Source organism: Heptranchias perlo, chromosome 22 (genome assembly GCF_035084215.1).
Source record: "Heptranchias perlo isolate sHepPer1 chromosome 22, sHepPer1.hap1, whole genome shotgun sequence".
Taxonomy (NCBI): Eukaryota; Metazoa; Chordata; class Chondrichthyes; order Hexanchiformes; family Hexanchidae; genus Heptranchias; species Heptranchias perlo.
This window is the reverse complement of record NC_090346.1, coordinates 49,943,767-49,965,740: the sequence shown is the minus strand read 5'-3', so window position 1 is coordinate 49,965,740 and position 21,974 is coordinate 49,943,767. Positions and strand designations below refer to the sequence as shown.

Sequence of the window (21,974 nt, the reverse complement as noted above, 5' to 3'; positions counted from 1 at the left end):
GTTATAGTCCAACGATTTTATTTTTAATCCCACAAGCTTTCGGGGGCTTTCCCCTTCCTCGGGCGGTCATTTCCACACCGCCTGAAGGGGAAAGCCCCCGAAAGCTTGTGGGATTAAAAATAAAATCGTTGGACTATAACTTGGTGTTGTAAAATTGTTTACAACTCTCACTCAGACATATGCAAACGAGGCCAGTGGAGACTCAACAGGTGGATTGCGGGAAAGCTCAAAAAGTTGCGAGAAACTCCGGGGGAGTGTTTTAAAAGCCCACAAGCGGTGGAAACGGCTTCCATCTGAATGTCCTCGCTAAAAGAATTTCCTGCGCTGTTCGTACACAGTAAGTATGCTAGAAATGACAAGGAAAGTCACCCCTTTATTGTTTTGTCTACCCTACAAGTATTTAACCTTTTTGGTAAGGATTTCAGCCGTTATCTGGTATTGCCTAGCTCGTCCTCAGCCAACCCTGGACAGCTGATCCACAGCTTAGACAAATCTTCACGTGTAATTTTTTACCCTTTATCTATTGCCTCTATCTGAGGTGCTATCTGCAATGAGATGATATTTTTCTGGCCTTTCCTGATTTTTAGAATTATTCTAATCCTCCTTATAGTTAAACTCTTTGTATTTTTAAAAAATGTATATCCTTTACATTTGTACTGAACCACGTTCCTGCTATTTCAAAAATCATTTGAGCAGTAACTTGAATTAAACTCAGGCCCATAGACTTCCGTCAGTACCCCACTGGGTAAAACACACTGCCTGGCCTAGTTGAAGCCACACTGAGCAAAGGATCACCGATTCTATTCCTGGTCTGTATGGAGTTTGCTGGTCTTACTGAGGGCGGCATTTGTGGTGTGACAGTTGGCTTCAGCACCCCTGGATTATAGAGAGGAAAAATCTTGGTTAATATCCAGTGACCCCTGCTGGAAACAAAGCATGTGCAGACATCAGGACAGGACCAGGCTAAGTAAGCTGATTAACAGAACTCCGTTTTTACCCGAATTGGTATTGGAATTCTGGGACTAGCTCATGGGAAAGATAGGCAACTGCCCAAAGGGAGTACAAAGTCAGAACACAGAATGCCAATCGGCCCATCGTGCTTCTGCCAGCTCTCTGAAAGAGCTATCTTAGTACCATCCAACAATGCTGGGATCTTTTTGCAGAACATCCACTGAGGTCAATGGAAATGAAAATCAGGAAAGATCTGTAACAGGTGGCAGAATTGGTATTGGCTGTTTTACACTTTCACCCAAAGTCAAAATAACCCCCAGTGAGTGTTGGCAGACTATAGAACTATAGGGGCACCATAGCCAAGTTCTCACCCAATCTCCACCCACACACAGTTCCCAGAAGGAATCACAGGACAGCAGTTAGGAGTAGAACCATGTTTGATTTGTCTTTTCCATAGCCCAGGCACAGTGAAGTGATCCCACTATCTGCCTCGCTAAGATCAGCCAACTTAGCACAGAGCAGAGATGGAAGCTGGGACCTTCTTAGTTTGTATGGCTCAGTACCACACTGAATGCTACATTACTCACTGGGCTAACTGCGGGTTGTAGGCAGATTTCTGAAATTCCACTTTAAACTAACTCTTCAAAGTAGAGAGAATAATTCTGTCAGTTATAAGCAATCCTGAAACTGAAGGTCATCCAGTGATTCAAGGCTAACTTCTGTAGGTAGGGTGAAAGAAACACACAGAGCAGACTGGGAAAGTTTTTTTTTTAAAAGATGCATTTATTTTCCTCACATTTTCTCCTTTATTGGCTGCTGCAACACCACCATTTGACTCCAGCCTCTAGTCAAGAGGGAAAGATGATTGCAGGACCTGACGGGGGTAGGGTATTAGATATTGGAAATTCAGGTGTGTGATGCCTACAACTTTCTTCCACATGGACAGAAAATCACGGGAGGCAAGTGGCAAAATTTTTAATACGAAGTGCCAGCCGGCGAGATTCGCTGCCAGTTCCGCAAATTTGAAAAATTCCCCACTCACTCTGTGTGCTTGTCTACTGATCATGATCTGACACAACCAACAGCGGTGACACAGGATGAGCACTCATCACAGCCGGCAGTCCGGTTCAGTGTTGACCTAGTGCGATAGGGTGAATTGCAGACATCCCCATAAATGCAACTCAAGCTGGTTGGACTGGATAGTTAGTATTTTGGAACCACTCACCTCCCCACAGTGCAATCAGCAGAGGACCAAACTCACCCAAGCACAGGCCTGACTAAGCACTCGACTCCCAGTCAGTGTTAGGTCATTGATAAATAGTGTAAAAAGAAAATGAGCAAAGGAGAGAAATGAGGCCTGCAGTCAACGAGCATTGATAAATAAAGATACAGGGCAGATGATGAGGTAACAATCAGGAAATAAATAGTGCTGTAATAAGATAGCTGACAACTGTGCCAGCAGAATGAGCAATAGGAAATTTGTTTAAAAAAAATCCTTGCCACTATCATATCTGTTTGATAATTGTACTTTTAAAGATGTAGAAACTTAAACATGAGCACCAGAATCAGCTGGAGCATGTTGGAACTAACTGTACGGTACTGAATCATGGGGAGCGGGCGACACTGAGCTGAGCCAGGGGAGCTGCAGCGTGGCATCACCCTACAGCTCCAGCTGATGCTTATGTTTAAGCTTCTATATTTTAAAATTACTCTATTTGACAAAGAGGTTGATAGCAAAGTTTTAAGACTTCTGATAAAAAGTTGAAATTTAAGAAAAATCACACTTTGGGGTCAAAAATCATGCTAATCACTGTGGATTACAAAAATATTGGAATTTTTCACAGCATGTCACACAATGACAAATTACCAGCCTTACTTATAAACAATGGGAGATAATATAGAAAAGGAAACCTGATCCAGGAGGCACTTCACCGGCAGTGCTGGTGAATGCCACCCAGCTAACTCAAGCATATTAACAGGTCTCAAACAATGCAACGGCCATAAATATAAAATCTAACACTTCACTTTCCAATTTGAAATTAAACAAAATCCCACAATAAGACTGCCAGAAGAGAGAGATCCTGGGCCAAGGCTTGTGGGATAACCTTCAAGTGGCGAGCAGACTTGCCGGATGTTAAGACTGTTCAAAGATGCATCAAATAAAACACATTTATCATACTAGCAAACACTTTAAAAATGCATGTTCTTGTTTTCAATTGTAATATTATCGATTAAAATAGAAAGGTGACCTAAATCCAGCAGCAGCGCATGAAGTTTGCGAATAACTAAGCAAGACAGCAACTCCTGCAAGTTCAGAACCCTCAAAGGTCGAAGTTCACTCAAGAAGTAGAAGCAACAGCACAAAAGTCACCTAAAGGGACAAAGCAGACTAATGGTTAGTGTTACTGTGTCAGAGCTCCTTCACCCTACACCACTCACTGTTATAATGACACGGTAACCTGGCCACAGGTCTGAATAGCTCCTTACAATCACACTTTCAGATCCGACCCATGAAATGGTCAGACCCAAATAGGTGTATATTGATCATAAGCAGCCATACGTACAGTCCTCCCAATGACCCACTGAGTAAAGGCTCTTCCTGCTGTAGCATTAACCAATACAGACCAGAAAGTTTCAGCTTTGATCCCCAGTCTCTGCTGAATCAGTTAACTTCAACTAATTGCGTCAGCTGTGGCTCAGTGGTAGCACTCTCATCTGAGTCAGAAGGTCGTGGATTCGAGCCCCACTCCAGAGACTTGAGTGCATAATCTAGGTTGACAGCTCAGTGTAGTATTGAGGGAGTGCTGCACTATTGGAGGAGCCGTCTTTCGGATGAGACGTTAAACCTAGGTCCCATCCGCCCTCTCAGGTGGACGTGAAAGATCCCATGGCACTTTTCAAAGAAGAACAAGGGAGTTCTGCCTGGTGTCCTGGCCAATGTTTATCCCTCAACCAATGTCACGAAAACAGATTATCTGTTCATCATCTCATTGCTGTTTGTGGGACCATGCTGCGTGCAAATTAGCTGCCGGGTTTCCTACATTACAACAGTGACTACGCTTCAAAAAGTACATCTTTCGTTTTTCTTTTTAATTAGGACTGTAATGGGGGTGTGATATAATTAGTCTCAGCCCCAAGAAATAACCAAGATTAAAAACATTCTTTGCACAGAGTGGTTAGAATCGTCACTGAAGCCAAGTCCAGAAATTCTTTTAAAAGAGAATGATAGTTGCTTAAAAAAAGTGGAATATCAAGGATGAGGAGTGAGGAGAGTGGGATTAGACCAGGCAGCTCATGTGAAGAAAAACTGTAGCAAACTTGAAAGGCCTAATGGCCTATTTCTGTGCTGAAACATTCAATGATTCTGCTGTGCACAGGCCAAGTGCAAGTCAGTGTCAGTAAGAATGCACTTTACTTTCACACACAAAACCTCCCAGATCAGAAAAAGTATTCACACTAGCCCGCAAAAAATGTAAAATCAAATGTCAACGTGTTCAGTTTTTGCCCCAAGTCCTAGATTCATTTCCCATGGTTTAGCAGACGAGAAGTAGGGAGATGTGCATGGCCTCCCAATCAGCATGGGAGCATCACCTGCCCATGTGCTTGGGACTGGTGCATTGCCTGGAGAGAACAAGACAGACAAGCATCAGAAATGATGTGAGCAACTCACCTCAACTTTATTTATTTTTTTTATTCGTTCATGGGATGTGGGCGTCGCTGGCGAGACCGGCATTTATTGCCCATCCCTAATTGCCCTTGAGAAGGTGGTGGTGAGCTGCCTTCTTGAACCGCTGCAGCCCATGTGGAGAAGGTTCTCCCACAGTGCTGTTAGGAAGGGACGTCCAGGATTTTGACCCAGCGACGATGAAGGAACGGCGATATATTTCCAAGTCGGGATGGTGTGGGACTTGGCGGGGAATGTGCAGGTGGTGTTGTTCCCATGCGCCTGCTGCTCTTGTCCTTCTAGGTGGTAGAGGTCGTGGGTTTGGGAGATGCTGTCGAAGAAGCCTTGGCGAGTTGCTGCAGTGCATCCTGTGGATGGTACACACTGCAGCCACAGTGCGCCGGTGGTGAAGGGAGTGAATGTTTAGGGTGGTGGATGGGGTGCCAATCAAGCGGGCTGCTTTGTCCTGGATGGTGTCGAGCTTCTTGAGTGTTGTTGGAGCTGCACTCATCCAGGCAAGTGGAGAGTATTCCATCACACTCCTGACTTGTGCCTTGTAGATGGTGGAAAGGCTTTAGGGAGTGAGGAGGTGAGTCACTCGCCGCAGAATACCCAGCCTCTGACCTGCTCTTGTAGCCACAGTATTTATGTAGCTGGTCCAGTTAAGTTTCTGGTCAATGGTGACCCCCAGAATGCAGATGGTGGGGAATTCGACAATGGTAATGCCCTTGAATGTCAAGGGGAGGTGGTTAGACTCTTTCTTGTTGGAGATGGCCATTGCCTTGCACTTGTCTGGCGGGAATGTTACTTGCCACATATGAGCCCAAGCCTGGATGTTGTCCAGGTCTTGCTGCATGCGGGCTCGGACTGCTTCATTATTTGAGGGGTTGCGAATGGAACTGAACACTGTGCAATCATCAGCGAGCATCCCCATTTCTGACTATGATGGAGGGAAGGTCATTGATGAAGCAGCTGAAGATGGTTGGGCCTGGGACACTGCCTTGAGGAACTCCTGCAGCCATGTCCTGGGACTGAGATGATTGGCCTCCAACAACCACTACCATCTTTCTTTGTGCTAATTATGACTTCAGCCACAGGAGAGTTTTCCCCCCGATTCCCATTGACTTCAATTTTACTAGGGCTCCTTGGTGCCACACTCAGTCAAATGCTGCTTTGATGTCAAGGGCAGTCACTCTCACCTCACCTCTGGAATTCAGCTCTTTTGTCCATGTTTGGACCAAGGCTGTAATGAGGTCTGGAGCAGAGTGGTCCTGGTGGAACCCAAACTGAGCATGGGTGAGCAGGTTATTGGTGAGTAAGTGTCGCTTGATAGCACTGTCAACGACACCTTCCATCACTTTGCTGATGATCGAGAGTAGACTGATGGGGCAGTAATTGGCCGGATTGGATTTGTCCTGCTGGGATGTTGTTGGGGTCCATAGCCTTTGCTGTATCCAGTGCACTCAGCCGTTTCTTGATATCACATGGAGTGAATCGAATTGGCTTAAGACTGGCTGCTGTGATGGTGGGGCTATCGGGAGGAGGCCGAGATGGATCATCCACTCGGCACTTCTGGCTGATGATGGTTGCAAACGCTTCAGCCTTGTCTTTTGCACTCACGTGCTGGACTCCGCCATCATTGAGGATGGGGATGTTTGCAGAGCCTCCTCCTCCCGTTAGTTGTTTAATTGTCCACCACCATTCACAACTGGATGTGGCAGGACTGCAGAGCTTTGATCTGATCCGTTGGAATCGCTTAGCTCTGTCTATAGCATGTTGCTTCCGCTGTTTAACATGCATGTAGTCCTGAGTTGTAGCTTCACCAGGTTGGCACCTCATTTTTAGGTATGCCTGGTGCTGCTCCTGGCATGCTCTTCTACACTCCTCATTGAACCAGGGTTGATCCCCTGGCTTGTTGGTAATTGTAGAGTGAGGAATAAAGGAAAAATAAAGGAAAATCCTAAGATGTTTTATAAGTATATTAAGGGTAAGAGGATGACTAGGGAAAAAATAGGGCCCATTAGGGACAAAAATGGCAATGTGTGTGTGGAGCCGGCAGATGTAGGAGGGGTTCTAAATGAATTTTTTGCATCTGTTTTCACTATGGAGAAGGACGATGTAGACATAGAAATACGGCAGGGGGACTGTGATATACTCGAACATATTAACATCGAGCGGGAGGAGGTATTGGCGGTTTTAGCAGGCCTAAAAATGGATAAATCCCCAGGCCCGGACGAAATGTATCCCAGGCTACTGTGTGAGGCAAAGGAGGAGATTGCGGGGGCTCTAACACATATATTCAGAACCTCTCTGGCCACAGGGGATGTGCCAGAGGACTGGAGAACCGCTAATGTAGTACCATTATTCAAGAAGGGGAGTAGGGAAAAACCGGGGAACTATAGGCCAGTGAGCCTATCATCAGTGGTAGGAAAATTATTGGAAAAAATTCTGAAGGACAAAATTAGTCTCCACTTGGAGAAGCAAGGATTAATCCGGGATAGTCAACATGGCTTTGTCAAGGGAAGATCATGTCTGACTAATTTGATTGAATTTTTTGAGGGGGTGACTAGGCGTGTGGATGAGGGTAACGCAGTGGATGTGGTATACATGGATTTCAGTAAGGCCTTCGATAAAGTCCCGCACAGGAGACTGGTCAAGAAGGTACGAGCCCATGGAATCCAGGGTGCCTTGGCACTTTGGATACAAAACTGGCTTAGTGGCAGAAGGCAGAGGGTGATGGTCGAAGGTTGTTTTTGTGACTGGAAGCCTGTGGCCAGTGGGGTACCACAGGGATCGGTGCTGGGTCCCTTGCTGTTTGTGGTCTACATTAATGACTTGGATATGAATGTAAAAGGTATGATCAGTAAGTTCGCTGATGATACAAAAATTGGTAGGGTGGTAAATAGCGAGGAGGATAGCCTCAGTCTGCAGGACGATATAGATGGGTTGGTCAGATGGGCGGAACAGTGGCAAATGGAATTTAACCCGGAAAAGTGCGAGGTGATGCACTTTGGAGGGACTAACAAGGCAAGGGAATACACAATGAATGGGAGGACCCTAGGCAAGACAGAGGGTCAGAGGGATCTTGGTGTGCAAGTTCACAGATCCCTGAAGGCGGCGGAACAGGTAAATAAGGTGGTAAAGAAGGCATCTGGGATACTTGCCTTTATTAGCCGAGGCATAGAATATAAGAGCAAGGAGGTTATGATGGAGCTGTATAGAACACTGGTTCGGCCACAGCTGGAGTACTGTGTGCAGTTCTGGTCGCCACACTACAGGAAGGATGTGATCGCTTTGGAGAGGGTGCAGAGGAGATTCACCAGGATGTTACCAGGGCTGGAGCGCTTCAGCTATGATGAGAGACTGGGAAGATTGGGTTTGTTTTCCTTGGAGCAGAGGAGGCTGAGGGGGGACATGATTGAGGTGTACAAAATTATGAGGGGCACAGATAGGATGGATACTAAGGAGCTTTTTCCCTTCGTTGAGGGTTCTATAACAAGGGGGCATAGATTCAAGGTAAAAGGCGGGAGGTTTAGAGGGGATTTGAGAAAGAACTTTTTCACCCAGAGGGTGGTTGGAGTCTGGAACTCACTGCATGAAAGGGTTGTGGAGGCAGGAACCCTCACAACATTCAAGAAGCAATTGGATGAGCACTTGAAATGCCATAGCATACAAGGCTACGGACCAAATGCTGGAATATGGGATTAGATTAGACAGGGCTTGATGGCCGGCGCGGACACGATGGGCCGAAGGGCCTCTATCCGTGCTGTATAACTCTATGACTCTATGAATATGCCGGTCCATGGGGTTACAGATTGTGCTGGAATACAATTCTGCTGCTGCTGATGGCCCACAGCGCCTCATGGATGCCCAGTTTTAAGCTGCTAGATCTGTTCTGCATCTATCCCATTTAGCACGGTGGTAGTGCCACACAACACGTTGGATGATATCCTCAGTCCGAAGACGGGACTTCGTCTCCACGAGGATTGTGCGGTGGTCATTCCTACCAATACTGTCATGGACAGATGCATTTGCAACAGGTAGATTGGTGAGGACGAGGTCAAGTAAGTTTTTCCCTCATGTTGGTTCGCTCACCGCCTGCCACAGGCCCAGTCTGGCAGCTATGTCCTTCAGGACTTGGCCAGCTCGGTCAGTAGTGGTGCTACCGAGCCACTCTTGGTGATGGACATTGAAGTCCCCCGCCCAGAGTACATTCTGTGCCCATGCTACCTCAGTGCTTCCTCCAAGTGGTGTTCAACATGGCAGAGGACTGATTCATCAGCTGAGGGAGGGCGGTAGGTGGTAATCAGCAGGAGGTTTCCTTGCCCATGTTTGAGGGGTGTTAGTTTTTGGAACTGGCCAGATGGACTGCTGTCTTTTGTGGTCCCGTACTTTGCTATGTTCCTATGTACAAGTTTAAAACTGCTTGGTGAGAATTTCAGATTGAATTGAGGGAAATTTATGGGAAAATAGCTCTGATCCGTACCTCCGCATGGAGATGTGCTGCTAAGAACCTAAACCTGTGAACTTCCTCCAGATAATGTTGCGAGGTCCTGAATAATGAGGAGGTTCGAGCTGAATATGTTGCATTCAGCTGCCTGTTTGGCAGTGGAACTTACCCGAAACTGAGCCAAATCTAGTCAGAGGAATGCGAGCTTCTAGGCTGCAGTACATCATCCCTGTAAAAGACACAGAGCACACACACTGATTGACAGCACTTCAACAAAAAGGAACAAAATCCAAGATGTAACCACACTCAGAACCTACCTCTGCCTCAACCTTCAACTCTTTATTTGAGGTACAGAACATATCATGCACACTTTTTTATATTGGTTACAAATTTTCAAGGGTACAAGACAAAAAGACAAGCAATGAAAATAAAACACTCTCCATCTGTTGAAAGTAACCAGCTTACGCTCACAGCCACAGCTCACTGAAGACTCCAGAATTGACCACAGCCAAATAACTCAGGAAGGGGGTCTCCCACAAAGCAAGAAAATGGCTGATTTGGAGATATCTCCAACTTTGTTCTATTTTACACCTTCAAGGTAGATTTACGCTCGAAGTCTCCTTCCAGAAAGTGGGAAAGTACCTCTGTACGCCACAGGGAAATCATAAATGTGCTGTTTATAAACATATTTATGATTTCACTATGCGCAAGGGATGATTCCACAAAGTGGCGCTCAGGGAGAGTGGTGCATGCAGGGAGTGGCTCTGAGAGAGCAGCACATGGAGGGAGTGACGCTTGCGGGGAGCGGACCTCGTGAAATTGCAGGTGCGCAGCCGTGATTTGGCATCCATTAGAATGAGAGACGTTCCCCGTGAGCACTGCTCCCTGCTGGGAGTTCCAGGTTGCAGAATTGTCCCTATAGTGTACAAACAAAATCGTCTCTGTAACTGCAATCAGTTTTTCCCAGCAGTGGAGCATTTTGTCATTACAAAAGGTTCTATTTGTGACTCCCTCAAAATTGTAGGATGATGGGTGAGTGAATAGCTAGTGATTGTGAGCTGCAGTCCTTTACCTAGGCAGAGTTTCAAACCTTGGAGCAGGTGGTGCCCGTCTAACTCGAATAAATTCTGAGCGCTCTCTGTTGTGATCGAGTGTCTCCTGGACAGCTTGCTCTGGTAAGACATAAAAAAAAGTGCTATCTGCATTAGATTTTCTTTCAGTTCCCCGATAGAAGCGCATGTTCTAGTCTACCATGCAACCCAGGCTCATGCATTAAAGAATGTTACATTACTTGCTTGAAAAATACATTTAGAGTTCTATGTATTTTTAAAGATTGATGGTATATTAAATCACACTGGAAGGTCTACTGTTGCGGTATTTACTGTGACTTACCAATCTGTTCCATTATATTCTGTGTTGCACTAGTTGCAGGTGGATGCTCCAGAACTTCTCTCCCCTACAAAAACAAAGATTGTGTTTGTATTGCAAGGTTGCGATTTGATTCACTGTGTAGGTTCATCATCTTTACTTTTACACAAAGGAGCATTACATGCACTCTCTCCCCCCTCCCAGTTACTTGGCCAAGAGAAATGAAACTTAAAAGACCAAGTGTAAGTGACCCTTGCAGATGTATTTGAACTTGGATATTCAAGAGTCTGTGAGCCTGTTGGATACGAGACAATTACCAGTTAAAGAATTCTGTATAAAGAATTCTTTATCTATCCAGAGATGTTAATATCATCATCCCTCAATCCAGAGCATACAAACACCTCTGCCCTAAAGTTGGCCACACCAGTGTCTCTATTCAAAGTATAATTAGTTTTATTTTTTAACAAAATGTACCACTTCACAATTACTGACATTGAATCCCATCTGCCACTTTCTTGCCCATTCCTTTTAATATTTTATGAGGTTCTCTCATGATGCTCCTTCGTGCTTTCCTTACCCTCTTTCCTCATATTCTCTCTTATTTTGATCATATCTAATGCCCTGATAGGCCCTCTTCTTCAATTTTACTTTGTTTCTAACCTCTATTTATTTGCAGCATTCTGAAACTTGGAAGTAGTCTCCTTTTTAATGGTATATATTTATTATGTATCGTTATAATCTGCTTTTTAAAAATATCCCATTCTTGATCTACAGTCCTGTGTGCCAATTTCTTTCTGCCTCACCTAGCTCACTTGTCATCTTCCTAAAATCTGCCCTATTTCAATCTGGTGTCTTTGTTTTTGCACCAACCTTTTCCCTTTCTATGTAGACTGTAAACCTGATCATATTATGGTCACTACTCCAGAGATGCTCACCTACATTTAACCAACCTACCTGATCTATTTTGTTATTGATAAAACTACTGCCTAAATCTAGTTATTAGTTTGACATTTAACGTGTGTAAAATAGGGTAGGGAAATCTTTCATCAACAGGCGAGGTGGTTCTTTGACAGGCACTTGGTGTCCTCATCAAACACAGGACCATGAGTCCTGAAGATATAAAATTCTTGCTGAATGTATGTGAAAGCAAACACTTCTGGATTGCAGCCTGCCGAAAGAACTGCAAGTCCTGCTACTTGGACCCCCTTTTTGGGACCACAGATTCATTGCCACGCTTGTTATGAAACTGACAAATGGCCGAGTCAACTACAAGGGAAGCATGGGTGGGTCCAAGCTGGCATAGTAGACCCAGTACAAACAGCCTGCTTTGGCCTTGACAGATAGCCTTCAACCCATGTTGTTACAAGACTCCCATTTATTCCACAGTCATGGTGAAGTATCCTATAAAATTCTGCACCAATAACTTCTTAAAGCTCCTAAAAAGAGACCCAACTCCAGAGATAGGACTCTTCAAAAAGGACAAACCCCAGATTGAAAACTCTAGCAAGGTCTTGTGATAAAGAAAAAAAAATCTTACTTCTCCTCCACCGTGTCTCCGCAGATCTACCTCCTCTGAGGGTTCGATCTTGTCCTAGGCAATGAACAAAATTGTGCTTCATTAACAGGCAAAACACCAACCCTACAAACTCTGGAGCACTTGACACCGTGTTTGAAACCTCCTAGATGTTTTTCGTATCTTCCAATTTTTGCCTTATTAGCTGGGAAAACTGAAAAGCTATTTTTTTTTCTAAATAAAAAGTAATTCTTCACATATAATCCATTTTGCATTCCCGCAGAGCTGTGCTTGAAGGGAGGGCTTGTTAGAAAATCGGGAAAACAGTGTTGAAGCCTACTGACCTGTTGGAAGTATGAGTTCAATAAATATGCCGTATAAGCTAAATCATTTCACATAGGTAGAATGGGCCTATGTTTCTAATGGAAAAATGGCAGGTATTAAAAAGAAAAAAGAGAGCTGTTGTGGTTAACAAAATGGACCATGATGGGCTGAATGGCCATTTCTGGCCCATTATGTGGAATAACCTTTCTAACGAGAAGGAAAGAGTGCACCACTAATAATAAGGAAACGAATGAACATGTCAAGCCAGGGAGGTGCCTTTATATGTCACAGGTGGGAAAATCATGTGGACAATCTCAGATCAAAACATCTTAGAGATGTTGTCAGAGGTTTTCTCATTCTTGCTCTTATGTTTTTAGAAAATGTGCTATCACAGTCTTCAGTAAAACTCCCAAACACTGCTATAGTGTAGGATTTAATTTATACCTTATTCATTGTATATGAATTTTGAACAAGATGGAGTTTTATCAAATAAAACTCCTACCATAAACATGTCATAATTTCTGCCAATCGAGAGTGACTACAATAGAATTTTAGGAAAATAGGACCAAGTATTGCTTGAGCTCAGTTTCCATGTGCCATGAGTCAAGCTTGGGCATTCTGGAGGCCAAAATTCACTTGCAGTGACTGGGTGCCTGAGTTGAATCCCTGCGTAGTAGGCTTCACAACACAAGTCGTAGGATGTCAGGAAGCAAGAGATGGTATCACAGATGCATCTCTATTGCAAGCTCTGCAAATTTTAGACCAGATATTAGCATCTACCAGAAACAGCGGCCCTACATTTAACTAAGGTTAAATCAGGTGGCAAATGCCTGGTATGCATCGATCCAAAATGATGCCAGACAATAAATAGTGTGGAAACTAAGGACTCTAAGAATTGTGAAAGTCCAGTGATGAAAACAAAACCATGAAATGGTACAAACAAAACCAATAAATGATGAAAACAATCTCTGGTGCAGGAAACCATCTGCTGCTGGAGAGCAGGGATAGAAAGAAATTGCATTTATATAGCGCCTTTCACAATCATAGGCATACTAAAGCCCTTTAAGCCAATGAAGTACATTTGTAGTGTCGTCACTTTGTGATTTGGGAAAAACAACAGTAAGGTCCCACAACCAGCAATGAGATGAATGACCAGATAATCTGTTAAATTGTGTTGGTTGAGAGGTAAATGTCGCCCAGGACATTCTGGTCTCTGCTCTTCTTCAAATAATACCATGGGATCTTTTACATCCACCTAAGGGGGCAAAAGGAGCCTCGGTTTAACAAATCATCTGAAAGACAGTACCTCCAACAGTGCAGTATTCCCTTAACACTGCACTGGGAGTGTCAGCCTAGATTAGTGCTGGAATAGAGCTTCAACTCATGATCTTCTAACTCAAGAGTCGAGAGTGCTCCACTAAGCCATGGCCAAGGGAAAGAAAACTGAAAGTAGGCCTCAGATTGAGGTTATAATACGATTGAATGGAGTAAGGCCCCCTGATGCCCATTGTGATTTCCCTCCCTCTCCCACAGGGGTGGATGGTAATTTTTAATTGTATGTCAAGGTTGAACAAATGAGGAAAAGCAGTCTGCCCACGTGCTATTAAAGGATGGCACGGTGCCACATGAGAAAATTGTTGTAAAGAAGCCTCGACACATTTGGATTTTAATACTGAAGTCACTGCATGAAAGCTTTGAAAGCAGAAAGCACAAACAAGCAAAATTATTTTTGAGTGGGGACGTCTCATCGATCATGAAGGTGGCTTATTTCTGCCCCTTCACCACTAACCTATTGTTAATATTTTGTCTCTAATATTGGTATCAAGCCCTTACTTGTGACAGTTGCCTATAAGTATTTGGACCTTGGCACAACTTTAGCCTGACACTAACATGACTGTCTTAAGTCTGGTAATATCCAGCCTTTGCCTGGCTTATGAATCCAGTATAGTGGTTACAGTAAATGTATCTGCATTCCAGCGAGGCTTTGACTGTAACTGGAAACCATCAGTCCACAAATGGACATGAAACCTGTGTCAGAGAACTAAATCAGATGTACTAGGGATATAAAAGCCCACGTCATAAAAGTTATACTTGAGTGTACTGTACAAGTGTAGAAAAATAATGGGTGTATTTAAAGTACTAACAGCAGTACCACAGAAAATAAAAAAAACACAAGACATGACTGTTGCCCAGTTTGATACCATGATCTTTATTTCTTAACTATGTCTCAGGACATTGCTGCAGGTGTTGAATAGTGCCATAGGACCTTTTACACCCACCTGAGCAGGTAGACAAGGCCTTAGGTTAACCACTCATCAAAACTCATCCAACAATGCAGCATTCCCTCAGTACTGCACTGAAGGGTCAACTTAGATTATGTACTCATGTCCGTCGTAGGTCCTGAACTCACAAGCTTCAGACTCAGAGAGGAGAGTGCTGCTAACTGAGCCAAACTGACATTGAAGTTCTGGAATCCTAGGCCACTGCCCACTTTTTTGATGGAGACAATATTGAAAAAAGGTATGTCACAGCTAAGAAACAAAAGTGAAGATTGTTGAGGCACTCAAAATCTTGGAAGTATGAAAAGTGACAACATTTGTTATGTGGAGGCTTACCCATGTTCAAAGAATGACGATAACATATCAAAGGATGGTGAAGTTACACTACCTACCTGTAGTATGGTTTTCCTGATTCTTTGTGATTGATACTTTATATAATTAAAACAGGTCAACAGAGATAAATCAAAAGAGAAATGGATTCTTAAATGCCTTGAAGTAAATTAACCCAATAAGAGCAATATGACCACTATGAGCAATATGGGCCAATTCTTAGACCTTTGACAAAGAGTTTGCAAGGTGAACACAACTTACATTCAAGAATACAAATAAGAATAAAAATTACAATGGGTCATTTTCGAGTCGCGCGTGCACTACCCACAATTATCCAACCATATTTTAAATGATCAGAAAATGATGCCATGTACCCCTGAATTTCCGATACATGTCTCAGGGGTGAGGCCCCCTATCAGGAGCGCACAGTCAGAAAATTACCCCTTTAATATCATGGGTAATTACTTAAACTCATTCCTTTACCCCTTCCTACCCCTCATCCATCAACCTGTTTCACCTCATTGTGTCTTAGCTCTACTCTATGAGTAGATCAGTTGTTCTGAGTCAGGTACATACATGTTCTAATCAATAGCTGGAACAGGTTACCAGAGAAGGAGATTGAGGCAACGATACTGGACTTCATTTAAAAAAGACATAATGGAAGACAGTAGGGTTAGTATTCTGGAAAGTTGAGATCAAAGGGCCTGAAAGGTCTTCACCTAGATCTTGTGATCTCTCTTCCAACTGAGTCAAATCAGCCCGTGACACTGACCAAAAGGCTCTACACTAACATCACACAGTTTCTGCTTGTACTATCATAAGCCAGAAGCAACTTAAACACACGCACTGCTTTTGGGATACTAATCAAATGTTACAGAAACTTGCAGTAAGAAATATCCACTCAATTTCTTCCCTCTCGACCCAATCAGGAGTTGATTGACTACATCGGGCAAAATTTACCTGCTCAAATTCTGGCCAAAGCTGCTGGGGTGGTTTTGTTTCCCACAAATTATCATCCTGCCACTTGTGAGGCTGCTCACAATGTGAGAAATTATGGACAATAGAAACATCATTTTTCACTCGTTTCCTTCCATATTGCTTCTCCAATCTCCATTTTACAGGCTCTCCACTGTCCTCTGTATTCATCTGATAGCCAGCATTTTCCATATTAGGTAACTCTTCTGTAGTGTTAGGCTCTCTGCTGTATAAGGCTTCTGGCTGCAGAGTGCACAAACTAGTTAGCGGCTCCTTCTCTGAGGTAAGTGCACAGGAGCTGATTTCAGACTTTCTGCCATTCAGAACATGATCATTTCTGTCAGTCTCAGTAAAATAGTTCTGGAGGTCACCTACTACAACCACCTCATTGCTGGTATCCAGCTTTGCTACTGAGGGCTCACTGGCCAGAACAGGCCACAATGTTTTATCAGTTTGTGCAACTGTATTTGCCAATCCTGTTCTCATTCTTGCAACAAGAGTGGAGTTCCTCGAGTTTCTACTGTCTGCATTTTTAGAACTGGATTCACTCAAGCTGGAGTCACTCCAAAAGGAAAGGAGACTGATATCACTGCTCGAACTTTCATCATATGATGTAAATCTGCTCTCCTTGCTATTGGCAGGTGATGAACTAACGTCATCAATACTGGAAGCATCATCTCTCTCCATAGAATGGCTGAGACACAGAGGAACTGATGACCATTTACTGAGTCTCGGAGATGGTGGTAAACAGCTATCCATACTTGAACTTTCTGAGTCACTGCCTCTGTGCCTGATCTGAAGCTTATAATGTAATAAACTAAATTCTTCAAAACACAAGTTTCCATCGCCATCTGTGTCTCTGCCAGTCCAAGAACTGATCTGGTTTTCACTTTCATGATGCTTTTGTCTATCTGTGCATAAACTCAAATTTAGCTCTGTGTCAGTCTCACTACTTTTGTCTTCACTGACTGACTGAAATGACATCGGCAATTCAGTGGTGACCAGCTGGGATGTGGAATCAATTTGCTTTACAGTGCAGGCCTCCAATTTATCATTGTCCATCTGATCGCTTTTCTGAAATCTGACCAGTGTTGTACCCGACTGGTCACTTATACGTTGTTTACCAGAATCCTGCAGATAGAGAGGACTGCTGCCTGACTGCAATGCTGCTGAACAGATCCTGTCTCTCTCTCTATTGTCCATGTTGTATGCCTGCTGTAAAAATGAGTTAGATTTGTTAAGAAGCCATTGATTGCAATATTTCTACTGAATAAAGGAGAAAAATTGGCTATCATTCCTTTTCTTAAAAAGTTAAGATTATTTACGTTGTAAGGTCTTCATGCCTTGAATTGAAGCTTTGTGCTCATGCCTCTAGATATGAAGACAACCCTACAAGGTATGTAATCAGTGTTTTTCCTTCGTTTCAGTAGCTTCACATTAGAATAATCACTTGTTGGCTGTACCCTTTTGGAGGGTGATGAAACGAATACTGCTTAAAGAACAATATAGGCACAGTAAAGTCCTAAAGACATACACATTCCTGGAGAATAAACGGATTTAACCAAAAAAAATGTTGCTGGGATTCCAATGCCAAATACAGCACAACAGCCCTCTGGCTTAATAGGTGGTATTTGGGTCAACGTTTTCTCTTACACACTTTGGACAGATACTGTAGGGGAAAATTTTCCATTTCAGTGATACTCGGGCAAGCTGGAAGCCCGTACTGGGAGATTCTGCACCTCCAGTCTGCGACTTTCCATCCATTTAAATTAATAGTTGGAGAATCAGGGCAGGACCATGTGGAATTTCCCAGTTTGAGTGCCAAGCCTGCGCCAGGGACGCTGAAGTGGAAATCTAGGAGTAAACACAACAACCTTTTGTTTCTGGATAAACATTTCTACATAGTTTAAAAATCACCTCTCCCATCAGCAAACACAATAGGTATATAGGAACAGGAATAGGCCATTCAGCCCCTCAAGCTGGTGCCCCCATTCAATTAGATCATCGTTGACCTAAACCTCAACTCCATTTACCCGCCTTTGCTCCATATCCCTTGATACCCTTACCCAACAAAAATCTAACGATCCCAGTCTTGAAAATTTCAATCAACCCAGAATCCTCAACTTTTTGGAGGAGACCGTTCAAATTTCCATTATTCTTTGCTTGAAAAAGTGCTTCTTGATTTCACTCCTGAATGGCGTGGTGCCCAAAACTGAACACAGTACTCCGGATGAGATCTGACCAAGGCAGTATACAACTGAAGCATCACTTCCTCACTTTTTAATTCCAACCCCCTTGAGATAAGAGCCAACATTTCATCAGCCTTTTTGATTGCTTTTTGTATCCGTGCACCAGCTTTTAATGATGTGTACAAGGGCACATGGACCCTTTGCTCCTCCACAGCTCCTAGTCTCTCATCATTAAGAAAATATTCCAACCTGTCTTTCACAGATCCAAAGTGGAGGAACTTACGCATTGAACTCCTTCTACCATAGTTTTGGCCACTCACTCATTCTGTCTATGTCCCTTTGTAACTTCCTGCTCCCATCTACACAACTTACTGTGCCTCCTAACTTAATGTCATCTCTGAACTTGGATATACAACTCTCCATTCCTTCATCCAAGTCATTAATATATCTGACGAAAACTAGGTAGCTAGTTCTTAAACAGCCATGTCCTGTAGAAATTTCAATTTATCCCTATCTGTTGCCTCCTAGACGATACACAGATTTTACACGGATTCTGCAAAAATAATTATAGGTACGTTTCCCCTCCCTCCCCCCACACCATTCCCAACCAAAGGTGTCTTTCTCCCAGGGCTCCATCAACACTGCTCTGGAAATGGCCACTAGATGCAAGGAGAGCAATGCAGGCTAGGGATCATATTTATTTTTTGAAGCTGATTCCCACCATCATCATATGTGGGAATAGTTTGTCGTGGCTCTACTCCTGGTGTACAGCCTTGACAGTGAGTGCAGGTCAGAAAATCTGGACTATAATATGTAGCCCTAACTCTGCTACTGTGCTTGAGACTGGCAAAGCTCTGTACTGGGAGCAGAATCTCACAAAGTTACTCCCATACTGTATGAAAAGATTAGCAAGTGTGGCTCACAGACTGTGGGCAGGCGTAACACTCAGGGTAGCTGAGACCTGCTAGAACTCTACTTAGTACCAGGAAAGGTTACCCAGCCGCTGAAGGAGATATAGAGGGGAACAGAGCCTTCTTGAGGACAAGATGAAAAATGTCAAAATGATTTAAAGACAAGAATCCATCAGGACTGCATCTTGTCATGCAACTTGTTCAATACTGACACAGACCATATTATCAGCCTGGCAGTGGGAAGGAGAGACACTGAAGACAAAGGTGATCCTGATGATGTAAGTTAAAGGGCCTAGATTATGCGGATATTACCATACTTGCTGGATACTATAGTGGACATTGAGTCCTCACTTCTTTGAACATCCAGCTCCCAAGATAAAATTACGGCCATACTACAAGCACAGAAAGTTGAAAGTAGAGACTGACAGTGAGTAAGTGAAAGTGGTGGATGAGTATGGATTGCTTGGAAGTTGTAAGCCCAATGGAGGAGAGTGTGAGAAAGAAGAGACATACTGCTCTCTGAGAAGCAGATTTGATAGATTCTGAAAACCATTAAAGACACGAGATTTATAATGAGAAGTGAAAAGGAAAACTTGTATCCTGCTGAGAGACAGATCCTGACAAAGGCATAGAAGGAGAGGCTGGATGTTTCGGGAACACAATGTGCAAGAAGGATGTTGGGTATCAGCAGAGGGCAGATTGATCAATATTTACTTCATATTGCTTCAAGAGTACGGTAGCATAGTGGTTATGTTTCTGGACTAATAATCCAGAGTCATGAGTTCAAATCCCGCCACGGCAGCTGGGGAATTTAAATTCAATTAATTAAATAAAATCTGGCATTTAAAAAAAATTAGTACTAGTAATGGTAGCTATGAAACTACTGGATTGTCGTAAAAACCCATCTGGTTCACTAATGCCCTTTAGGGAAGGAAACCTGCTGTCCTTACCCGGTCTGGCCTATATGTGACTCCAGACCCACAGCAATGTGGTTGATTCTTAACTGCCCTCTGAAATGGTCCAGCAAACCACTCAGTTGTAAAATCTCACTAAAAAAAGTCACAAGAAGAATAAAACTGGACGGATCACTAGGTACCGGACACGAAAAAGACAAACCAAGCCCAGTCGACCCTGCAAAGTCCTCCCCATGAACATCTGGGGACTTGTGCCAAAATTGGGAGAGCTGTCCCACAGACGAATCAAGCAACAGCCTGACATAGCCATACTCACAGAATCATACCTTTCAGCCAACGTCCCAGACTCTTCCATCTCCATCCCTGGATATGTCTTGTCCCACTGGCAGGACAGACCCACCAAAGGTGGCGGTACAGTGATATACAGTCAGGAGGGAGTGGCCCTGGGAGTTCTCAACATTGACTCCGGACCCCAGGAAATCTCATGGCATCAGGTCAAACATGGGCAAGGAAACCTCCTTCTGATTACCACCTACCGTCCTCCCTCAGCTGATGAATCAGTCCTCCTCCATGTTGAACACCACTTGGACGAAGCACTGAGGGTAGCAAGGGCACAGGATGTACTCTGGGTGGGGGACTTCAATGTCCATCACCAAGAGTGGCTCGGTAGCACCACTACTGACCGAGCTGGCAGTGTCCTGAAGGACATAGCTGCCAGACCGGGCCTGTGGCAGGTGGTGAGAGAACCAATACGAGGGAAAAACCTACTTGACCTCGTCCTCACCAATCTACCTGTCGCAGATGCATCTGTCCATGACAGTATTGGTAGGAGTGACCACAGCACAGTCCTCGTGGAGATGAAGTCCCTCCAATGTGTTGTGTGGCACTATCACCGTGCTAAATGGGATAGATTCAGAACAGATCTAGCAGCTCAAAACTGTACATCCATGAGGCGCTGTGGGCCAGCAGCAGCAGCATTGTATTCCAGCACAATCTGTAACCTCATGGCCCGGCATATTCCTCACTCTACCATTACCAACAAGCCAGGGGATCAACCCTGGTTCAATGAGGGGTGTAGAAGAGCATGCCAGGAGCAGCTCCAGGCGTACCTAAAAATGAGGTGCCAACTCAGGACTACATGCATGCTAAACAGCGGAAGCAACGTGCTATAGACAGAGCTAAGCAATTCCACAACCAACGGATCAGATAAAAGCTCTGCAGTCCTGCCACATCCAGTCGTGAATGGTGGTGGACAATAAAACAACTAACGGGAGGAGGAGGCTCTGTAAACATCCCCATCCTCAATGATGGTGGAGTCCAGCACGTGAGTGCAAAAGACAAGGCTGAAGCATTTGCAACCATCTTCAGCCAGAAGTGCCGAGTGGATGATCCATTTCGGCCTCCTCCCGATATCCCCACCATTACAGAAGCCAGTCTTCAGCCAATTCGATTCACTCCACGTGATATCAAGAAATGGCTGAGAGCCCTGGATACAGCAAAGGCTATGGGCCCCGACAACATCCCAGCTGTAGTGCTGAAGACTTGTGCTCCAGAACTAGCCGCGCCTCTAGCCAAACTGTTCCAGTACAGCTACAACACTGGCATCTACCTGACAATGTGGAAAATTGCCCAGGTATGTCCTGTCCACAAAAAGCAGGACAAATCCAATCCGGCCAATTACCGCCCCATCAGTCTACTCTCAATCATCAGCAAAGTGATGGAAGGTGTCGTTGACAGTGCTTTCAAGCGGCACCTGCTCATCGATGCTCAGTTTGGGTTCCGCCAGGACCACTCGGCTCCAGACCTCATTACAGCCTTGGTCCAAACAAGGACAAAAGAGCTGAATTCCAGAGGTGAGGTGAGAGTGACTGCCCTTGACATCAAGGCAGCATTTGACCAAGTGTGGCACCAAGGAGTCCTAGTAAAATTGAAGTCAATGGGAATCAGGGGGAAAACTCTCCAGTGGCTGGAGTCATACCAAGTACAAAGGAAGATGGTAGTGGTTGTTGGAGGCCAATCATCTCAGCCCCAGGACATTGCTGCAGGAGTTCCTCAGGGCAGTGTCCTAGGCCCAACCATCTTCAGCTGCTTCATCAATGACCTTCC

The 21,974-nt window shown here is 44.2% G+C and overlaps 1 protein-coding gene and 1 long non-coding RNA gene across 3 annotated transcripts in view; one reads left to right on the top strand and one right to left on the bottom strand.

The window, feature by feature from the left end:
• Positions 1-73: 73 nt before the first annotated feature.
• On the top strand, positions 74-16,691 carry LOC137340808 (uncharacterized). Its single transcript, XR_010966870.1, has 2 exons — positions 74-337; positions 16,496-16,691. It is a non-coding gene; the product is annotated as an uncharacterized lncRNA (long non-coding RNA).
• Positions 1,714-21,974, bottom strand: part of LOC137340807 (uncharacterized) — a 33,349-nt gene continuing 13,088 nt past the window's right edge. Inside the window, exons 2-6 of one of the 2 annotated variants that reach the window (XM_068003604.1) lie at positions 11,971-12,024; positions 10,458-10,521; positions 10,156-10,237; positions 9,235-9,294; positions 1,714-3,322 (exon numbers count right to left, since the gene is read on the bottom strand). In XM_068003604.1, the coding sequence (XP_067859705.1) occupies positions 9,252-9,294; positions 10,156-10,237; positions 10,458-10,521; positions 11,971-12,024 (243 nt within the window). In that variant the 3' untranslated portion in view covers positions 1,714-3,322; positions 9,235-9,251. Of the gene's footprint in view, positions 3,323-9,234; positions 9,295-10,137; positions 10,238-10,457; positions 10,522-11,970; positions 12,025-21,974 lie in introns of both variants that reach the window. The other variant, XM_068003603.1, reaches the window with a different exon arrangement.